Here is a 9,827-nt window from a genome sequence, read left to right on the forward strand (position 1 = left end):
AGAAAAATCTGTCCTGTAGTACTTAGCAACCAGGTAAGGGTACTGTCACCAGGAACAGAACCAGGAAGCCAAGACACCAAATCACTTCCTCCTCTAGACTCAAGCTCAAGGCCTGCCGCTGCCACAGCTGAGTTCCTCCACCTCGTCTATGTTAGGAAGGAGCCAAGCTACACGATCAGAAACCTGTTCTAACAGCTTATAGTCCGTGAAATGAGGTTACAAGGTGTGTGGTTCCGGCCAGGCAGTGCTCAGGGCAGTGGCCAGTGCTCCCCTGGCAGGGCGCCTGGGGGATGAAGTCAGCTTTGTCCTGGAACCACCATGGTGTTAGTAATCCTGGAAGGGAAAATAGGTCACACAGAAAAAATCTCAACTAGATGGCAGCAAATGACGAATGAAGAATGTTCCTTTCGGAACAAAGTACGTGTCCAGACAAAGGAGAGGCGGCTGATAACTTTATGAAATGTAAAGAGCGGCACCTGGTTAGTTCTTAAATGAAAACCAGTGATTAGTTTCAGGTACTGGTCTTTTAAGAACAAAAAATGTAAGTTTCATAGGAAAGCTCCCATCAGTCAATTTTAGTGGTAAGAGTCAAACCAAGTAGGGTCTCAGTTACTTAACACCACATTTCACAACTGGATTTCTAGAAGGCTGTGTATCCTCAAAGCTAATGTGATACTGGTCCAACAACTGGTAAAACTGCCTTTTTTAGGGGAGATGAGCATTTTCCTGCAGTACCAACAACTGGAGTAAAATATGCTGATGGGATGGTTTCTCTTGATTCCTTTTACTATGAAAAGCACTGAGAAAGCAAAATTTGGGGAAAAAAATTTTTTTTTCCATTGAGTGTTGACTACATCTTTCCTTTGAAGCATGAAGTATATGCAGTTTTAATATGCAAATATCAAACTCTTCCCGTAGGCGTTCCTGTTCCAGAAACTTGAGAGAAGACATGAGAAATGCACCAGGCGGGAGGAGTGCCGGCCTGCCTGCAGACGCACTGAGACAGGAAGGTTCTTCTTGCCTGAGCTCTGATCTTAAGAGGATGTCACCTGTGGCCAAAATCAGAGTCTTGACTGTGAGGTCTGTCCGTAAACTAATGACAAAAGGTGGTCGGTAAACTGTGGTGTACTTGTTACTCAAGCAAAAGTTGGGGGTGACTCTAAGGCGGCAACACTCACAACAATAGCAGAAGCCCGTGCAGCTGGTGCGGGGCTGGTGGTGGTGGTGTCGGCAGTTGGAAGCATGACTACAGGTTGACATTTAGGTCTGCTGACTGATCACAGAAGGAAGAGATGCAGAAGAAGGAAGGAGAGAGCTTTTCAAGGGTATGTGGGAACAAATATAATCTCACCAAAGAAGAAAACAACTTCCATTTGGTTTCTGAAGATCCTGAAATCCAACCTCTATTCTTTAAAGGTTTACTTTAACGTTAAGATTTGTGTCTTTTATAGATAGTAGCATGTGTACACATGCACATGGAGCGTGCTGCCATCTCCGGGACTGCCCCAGAGACGTGGAAGAGTTTCTTCAATTCCCAGTGGACTGAAAAACCCCTTCTGAGAGATTTTAAAAATAGTGAGTTCCAAACAGAAGGGGTTTCTATCAACAAACTCCCAATTGTAGGACAAGTCAGCATGCTAAATGAAAGGAATAGTGGTCTCCCAAAGTTTCTTTTCTTGGTGCAATGAAACTCAATGTTCTTAAGTGGAAAAATTCAAAAATTAATCTGCAAACAAAACACACCTACCTATGGAAAAAGATGACAGGCATCTTGGAATTACTCCACTAAATGGGCAAATAGCAAAGGCTTGACACGGACTCCTGAGTGTCTTCAGAGCCTTTCCAGCATGGGAGAAGCCAGTTCCCTGCTCTGGGTGGCCTCTGGGGGCTCAGACGGGCCCTTTGGACACCAGCGCTGATCCCCACAGGCAGCAGCAGTAATACTGAGCGTGTGGGGACATGACACTGGTCTGAGAGGATGCAAAGCCTGCTGTACCATTTACCCGAGGCTTCCTTCTGGCCAAGTCTGAGCATCACTTTCTTATTTGCAGAAGGGACATACAACCTACCCACAAAGGAGCTGTGAGATCAGAGGTTAAGAGCAATGCGTTTGCCTTCAGTGGAGATACTGCACAGTCTCATGTTATTTTATGGAAACTGTTTTATCCCAAGTCAATTTTAGGCCCACAAATCTTGACAAATTTCTGACCAAGAATCTTAATTTTTGACAGTGTGAACTAGTAGAGCCTAGACGTGATGTTTTATTTGAAAAGAACTAAAACATTTGACTAACAGTAGGCCCGTGCGCCTCAAGACAGAACAGTCAGTCTGCTCAGGAAACAAGTCCTGTCTGGAGCGTCATCCTGCTCGGCCTCACTCCAAAGGCTGTGCCTTAACTCCTTTTCTGGGCAGGTGGGAGAAGCCTGGCCAGTGAGGGTGAGTCGCGATGCTGGGGCGTCCCCGTGATACACAGCTGTGCTTTCGTACACTGCATGCTTTTGTTTGTCCCTTTTCCTTTTTTAAAAGACCATCACTTCTTAATCTCGTAGACAACTGACAAGCCCATCTGTGGGAGTGCTCCACTGCCCTCCGATGTCACTCCCTCCATATCTGCAGGCAGAATTAGTGATACTCCTTCGAGGAGAGGAAAGTAAATGTGTTTCTTCTGAAATAGATTCGTGGTCAAACACAATCAGAAGAGGCAAACACTCCGCATCCTAAGGTTGAAGTGGGACCCCGCTGTTAACTGAGTCCCAGGGGCTCAGGACAGTTAGGTAGGCTTGGGGAGACTTCTGACGGCACAGCCCCCTGAGACTTTCAGCAGACTGCAGGCTTCTTTAGGGAGAGGCGCGTTCCCCAGGCATCCTGATAGCCCAGGGACCAGGGCTTGTGGCTGGGCCACAAGAGTGCCGGGCCCAGCTTGTGGCTCCTCACCCTAGTTTTCCTCACCGGGGCCCGGGAAGGAGCCGCGGGTCTGCAGCCAGTGCTACCTCTTTCTAATCAGAGGCGTGGATTACATGGACGTGGCTTGTGAATCCTCTCCTTTTTTGAGCTCAGAGTTAAAAAAAAAAAAGTCCCTCACTCACGCTTTAATGCACACAAGGTGATCTGGCAGATTTCTGTCAGAACGTATTGCTCTGAATTCTGGCTGGGCAAGTCAGAAGAAAGGAGCCACTCCTAGCAGCCCTCACACTTCTCACCTCTGCCTCAGCTTCCCGAGGGGCCGCCCAGAGCCTGTCCCCGGCCTCGCTCTTCTGTCCCCTGCTGCCCCCAGGCACCCGCCTTCTCTGAGTATCTCCCTGTGTATGGCTAAAAGATAAGACTGTTTTCTTATACCAGAAACTGAGCGAAAGCAAGGTCACTGGTTTTTAGAATATCAAAATGGATCCAATTTTTAAAAATCTGACCATAAGAAAAAACAAACACAAATGGAATCACTGAGGTCTATGGAAAACATGAGTTATCTTTGTAAATTCTGAGAGAAATGGAGGCAAAATCTTCAGCAGACGACAAGTTACAACATTCTGGACCAAAGAGCTAATTCTAAATTTCACAGCCTGGTGATGAACATTTAGCTTTGCTAAATAATGAATTAAACATGAAGATGAAAATCTATTAGAAAGAAGTCCAAATACCAGCTAATGTCCTACTTCTTTCAAAGAGAGCATTTGGCAAGCCAGAAGCAGCGTGGCCGGGGGCCAGAGCAGGATCTGGACGGGTCCGCCCTGCAAGTCACTGAGGCTTCTCCGAAGCTTCCAGTTTTTCATGCATATTAAGGGGAAGATGATGGAAGCTTTACTTCCTTCCTTAATAGACAGCCCCTCAATCTGGACCAAGAAGAAACTGTGGTCCCAGTGCATCCCTCTGCTCTTGACATTTTTGAGGCAATGGCAGAGGCTCGCTGAGAGCAGCCAACAGTCCGGTTAAATTTCTAGAACTGGAGAATTACTCCTGCTGGGGGCCTTCCTGTGCCTGTTTAACGGGCTCTGATGCACAAAGTCCAGCCCTATAATGGAGATGTGGAAACTGCCTACCCTGTCAGTGCCCAAGACACACAGAAAATGATCGCAGTGCTTCCTTAAATGCACACGGCACTTAACGCACACAGTATCTCCATGAATATCATCCTTACAGTGGCCCTGGAAGGAAGCTTATAATCTTCTCCATGTTACAGACAAGGAACCAGAGTTCAGAGGCAAAAATGACTGGCTTGGATGCTTCAGTCCCGTACTTGGGATCACATCTAGAACTCTGGTCTATTAGAAACGCTCCCACCTCATCTAACCTTCCCATCAGCTATGCCCGGCAGGTACCGGTCTCACAGGGCCTCCCGGAAGTGTGTCCCAGGCAAGTGCATAAAACCTACCTGCTGACATGCAAATAAGACGGGGCCAGTGGCTAACCCGAGCTTCAGGTCAGCTGAAGTCGGTTTGCCCATCTGTTCAGAACACGAGGTGAAGTCCAGGACGTCGTCTATCAGCTGGAGAGGAAGAAAGGGCTGTCACAGCCCCGCCACACCAGTATCCCCACCGCCATGCCCGCTGGACCGCACCCCTCCAGAGCAGCAGACCAACCTGAAAAGCGATGCCCACGTTCTTCCCATACTGATAGGCAATCTCATGCACCGCTGGGTCAGGGCATCCCAGGACAGAGACCTGAAACAGAGGATCCCGAGGTAAGCTGCTGGAGGGCAGACGCAGGGTGGCGGCCCCACGGGGATTCACACCACCTCCTCAGAAAAGGGGCCATGAGGCTGGGTGTGCAGCCAGGAGAGACTGCTCTCAGGAGACCAATCAGAGAGTGCCTGTGTGTGTGACCTACGGAATAAAGGACTTCAGTCTCAGACTGTTTTTTTAAATTTCAAGAAAACTCGCCTTTCCCACCTCTTTTCACTAGACAGGCCATCTTTCCCACTGCTTAGGGAAAAATGAGATAGGACTAGACCACTTCTGCAGTGCGGGAGACCTCGGTTGGGAAGATCCCCTGGAGAAGGGAAAGGCTACCCACTCCACTATTCTGGCCTGGAGAATTCCATGGACAGTCCATGGGGTTGCAAAGAGTTGGACACCACTGAGCGACTTTCAAAAGAAAAAAAAAAGACCAGTTCTGCTAGTCAGTCTTTCTGACGTGCAAACCAAACAGACTACAGTATCTGAAATGCTGTCTTCCAGTGCCTGGCAAACCTGGCCCAACTGCTGGCATTATTTTTATTTTTCTACTGACTTACCCTTATTTTAGGAGTAGAGATCTGATCTAATCGTACACAGGATGTGGCCATACTTCATTTCCCCATTTGTAGTCCTTATAATCATTTTTGTTGATTTCACTTGATTCTGAAAAGCTGTTTTTTCTTGGTGTCTGTACCAGCCTCAAGCCTCACGCTTCAGACACAGGTGTGATTCTTGCGTTACCTAAGGACAGTCCCCGGTCCTACCGTTTCCATGCTTCTCTCACAAGAAGTCAGGTAACTGTATAAAAGCTTTTTTCCCTGTTCACTGAGGGAATAGGACTTCTAAGTCTCCTGTAAAACTCAAAAAGCCCAGCTGGCACTGGTTACTCAGCACTTTTCCCACTGCTCTGCTAAGCATGCAAAGCAGGCCCAGCCACACTTCAGAGAACACTCCTCCAGGGGAGAGAGGGCCTGGACTGGCCCCGAGAGCCAGACAGAGCTCTTCTGGGCCTCCCGTCTGACCTCAGCCCTCACCTTCGTCGGCCTCTGGGGACACGGGGGACCCTGCTGGGCACAGGCAGGTGGGCGCCACAGTGAGCCTGCAGGTGGGCGCCACAGTGACCTGGGCCTCCCATCTGACCTCAGCCCTCTCCTTCGTCGGCCTCTGGGGACATGGGGGACCCTGCTGGGCACAGGCAGGTGGGCGCCACAGTGAGCCTGGGGGGCTGCGCTTCTGCCCCTCAGTTACCACGTGACCTTCGTGATCCTGTCTGTGCTTCAGTTTCCTCGTCTGTAAAGCCAAGGCTCACAAGCGCCCACAGCAGAGGCTGGAAGGAGGACACGTGACGCCACCCATGCTCTCTGCACACCTCGCGCGTCTAGCTGTAACCCCGAGTGTCTGCCGAGACTGTGACCAGCCCTCCTCCTCCGCTGCTGTGCCTACAGGAGCCGGGGAGTGTCCTGGTCTGCTGCCGCAGCCGGAACACATAACCTGAGCAGGTTTTCAGGGACTGAGTGAAGCCCATGCCTGTGTCATGTTTGGTCATGTGTCCTCGATAAAAACGCACACGTGGTAAAAGGCCAGGCGGCCGCTCACTTGAGTGAATGAAAAACTCAACTGCTCTCAACAGCAGAGACCTTACCACCGGCAGGCACTGACCCACGGTGGGCTGTAGGGAGGGATCCATGAGACCACCGGGGGAGACAGTGCAGAAATTGTGAAAGAAGTCAAGAAGTGCATCAACCTGGCTGAGAGAATGAGTGCGTAGCCAGGCTCGGGCAGCCTGGGACATGCTGAGCCCAGAAAACAAAGACATCCCCTTTCTAGACAGAAATAACTCATAAAGCAGTTCTGTAGAGGGTGATGCTATTTCCTATGCACAAAGCAGCACAGAAATACAAACTTCCTTCCTGAGAAGTCGATTTTTAAAAACGCCATTCTATTTCTAAACTCAATGGATTAAAATGTCTGGAGTACATAGGATAAGCACTGTGCCTCATCTTAGATCTCACAACAGCCTATAAATACCTCTTCTGGGGCTGATAAGGGTAAAAGTCAACAACCACTTAGCACTCTGCTGGGCACTATCCTGAGATTTCTCACGTTGCCACTCACTGAGGAGGCCGGCGCCGAGACACAGCGGAGACCAGGTGTCACAGGATGAGGAGGTGGCGAAATCAGGACCGAACCCCAGGCGGTCTGCCTCAGACTGGTCCCGATCACATGGATCTGCTGCCTTTAACAGGCCTCAAAGTCGAGGCTCAGAGAGGCCGGTCATGGCGCTCAGGAAGCAGAGAGCCCTGAGTTCGCCTCACCGCCCCCGCAAAGCCAGGCAGTAAAGAGACACTGCTGCTCAGATTGCCCAAGATGGCGTGAAGAGCACCCCTCCCCTGCTGCCCCTGCCCCGTGAGGCCTGTCTGACCAGGAAAGTCAGAAGGGACACAATCCAAACCAGAAAGGGGGCAGGCTGACATGCACGCGTCTCGTCTCAGCCTCAGAGTCGGCCCCCATCTGAGTCCTGGGGAGGGTGGAGCGGAGCTCAGCTAACTGTTCTGTCTGAAGCAGGTCCACAGCCAGGCCACAGGGCGCACGAGTCGAGGGTGGGCGGTAAGGACCACACCTCTCAGGAGACTCCTCTGCACCTCTCCTCAAAACCATCAGAAAGATCACATCGACAAGGGCACAGCCCTTGACATCTATCGAGCATCTCTGTCTTTAAAGGGTGTGTTTACATCACTATGAGAGTTAATATACGTACTGTGGTCTTATTTATTAAAAATAATGGAGATTATTGGAGCTCCACCATTATATTAAAAAAATACCAAAACAGGTGGTTGTCAGAAACCAATGGAAAACACTGGGAGAAAACTTTTTCAACATAAAATCACAGATAAAGGGTTAATGCTCTTCATATATAAAGAACTTTTTAAAACTGAGGAGAAAAGACCAACCACCCATCAAGAAAATGGGCAAAAGACATGAATATACAATTCACAAAAATTAAAGAACTGAAAGCAGCCCTTCAGCATCTTAAAAGGAGTTCTACTTCACCAGAAAAGAGAGGTGTAAATTAGAACTCCATTGTAACACCATTTCTCATCTGTCAGACTGTCAAACACTCAAGTCTAAGGCTACATTTGGTTAGCGTGGCTGTGGGAAAACAGGCAACCATGTTAACCATGGGCCTTGGGCAGACAGCCCCTGGGAGGAGCACACAGCGGTTCAGTCCCCAGCCGACAGCTCTGGTTTGCCCGCCTCACACCCCTGCTTGGAGCTGGATCTGGGCCAACAGGTCCTGGGAGAGGCCGGCCACAGAGGCAGCCCAGGTCCCAGGCCACAGCCCAAGCTCCGCAGCCACGGTGCCCAGGCCCCAGCCCAGCCCACTCCACACCATGGCCTAGCACCACGTCTGCAACACACACACACCCAGCGTGCATGGCAGCAGCCTTACCAAGCCAAGACACGGAAGCAACCCAAGTGCCCAGCAATAGAAAACTGGTTTAAGAAGATGTGTATGTGTGTGTGTACACACACACACACACACACACTGGAATATCCTTCAGTCACAAAAAGGAATAAAATACTGCTATTTGCAGCAATATGGATGGAACTTGAGAATACTATACTAAGTGAAGTAAGTCAGAGAAAAAATATTATACGATGTCACTTATATGTGAAATCTAAAAAATAATAAGAATGAATCATTAAATACAAACCAGAAACAGAGGCACAGCAAACAAACTTATGTTTACCACTGGATACAGGGATAAATTAGGAATATGGGATTAAGAGACAGAAACTACTATAAGTAAAACAGATAAACAACAAGGATTTACTATACAGCCGGAGAATTATATTCAATACCTTATAATAAGCTATAGTGGAAATAATCATATATATATATATATATAATCACTGAATCATTTTCCTATATGCCTAAAACACAACTATATTTCAAATTGAAAAAAAAAAAAAGATTCTCGACAACTAAATGCAACATGAGATCCTAGACTAGATCCTGGGCCAGAAAACAACGTTCCCACTTGTTCTAACAATATTATGAGAGCTACTAACATTTGAATAAGGACTACGTGTAGACTAGATAAGAATATCATATAAAAAGTAGGCGTTCTCCAGCTCTGACTCACAACCCGAGGCTCTGGGGCGGCCCTCTGCAGCTTTGACAGTAGCTCACTGATTCCAGGCCACATGCAGCACTCGAGAGAACAGAAATTCAGGGGAAAAACAAACGAGAAAATGAATGAATACATGAATCTGCAGGGTTATCATATCCAGTTCTGGTTCAAATCTCCGCTCAGCTACCGTCTGACTGGAAAACACTGGATGGGCCGCCAGACCCTCTGGCCTCATTCCCGTGAGGCTTTCTGGGGAACAAGGCACAGTGCTCGCGGGTAAACTACATAATGTATTTTGTGTGACTATGTACAGAAACAAAGAGCCAATCACCTTTTAAGATTACTTCTATTTTAACATCAGTCAGTGTCCCAAAACAATCCTGAACAGCCCTCTCTTAGATTTAATACCATTTTTCATTAAACAGTCCTTAGGACAATGAACTGCAAGCTGTGAGGTTTCCTTCAAATTGCCATGACGTCCTGAGGTTCATTAGTTCTTCTCTAATGCTTCTGATGTTTAAATTCTTACCCCTTCTTTTTGGTGTCTCTAATTTGCTTTGCGTGTGTTCTCTCAGAGCCCATGTGTCTGCGTTTAAATACCAAAACCACATAAAAATAGTTTTGAATATATAACACCTCTGGAACATCTCTCCCCATAGGCACTTATATATAAAAACTTTTATTCAGGGAGCTCACACTAGCATCCTGCTTTATTAATTCTAACAGCTCTGGAGCTCAGGAATAAATCACAAGAAAAGTGGCAGTTCAGGGCTGATGGCAGCCTGCCTCCTAGTGGACAGCCTGAGACATTTCATTTTTAATGAGGTCCACCTGTACCTGCCTACCTGTGAGGGACCAGGCCCTCTTTATGAACGAATACACGTGCGGCCCTGTCTTTGGCTTCCTAAGCAGAGGACAGCGAATGCAGTCTCTCCCCGATGGCGTGGCTCACTGAGTGCGCGCTCCCGTTCTGGCTCCGGGGCAGCAAGCGCCGCTGCCCTGTGGAATGTCCACTCTGCGG

General features: G+C 48.3%; 1 protein-coding gene across 3 annotated transcripts in view; it reads right to left on the reverse strand.

Moving 5' to 3' along the window:
- Positions 1–9,827, reverse strand: part of PDSS1 (prenyl (decaprenyl) diphosphate synthase, subunit 1) — a 33,368-nt gene that overhangs the window by 4,680 nt on the left and 18,861 nt on the right. For 2 of the 3 annotated variants that reach the window (XM_010859830.1, XM_010859831.1), the window contains exons 7-8: positions 4,575–4,655; positions 4,367–4,480 (exon numbers count right to left, since the gene is read on the reverse strand). In XM_010859830.1, coding sequence (XP_010858132.1) covers positions 4,367–4,480; positions 4,575–4,655 — 195 coding nt within the window. The remainder of the gene's footprint in view (positions 1–4,366; positions 4,481–4,574; positions 4,656–9,827) is intronic. The other variant, XM_010859832.1, reaches the window with a different exon arrangement.

Source organism: Bison bison, unplaced genomic scaffold (assembly GCF_000754665.1).
Source record: "Bison bison bison isolate TAMUID 2011002044 unplaced genomic scaffold, Bison_UMD1.0 scf7180017864461, whole genome shotgun sequence".
NCBI lineage: Eukaryota > Metazoa > Chordata > Mammalia > Artiodactyla > Bovidae > Bison > Bison bison.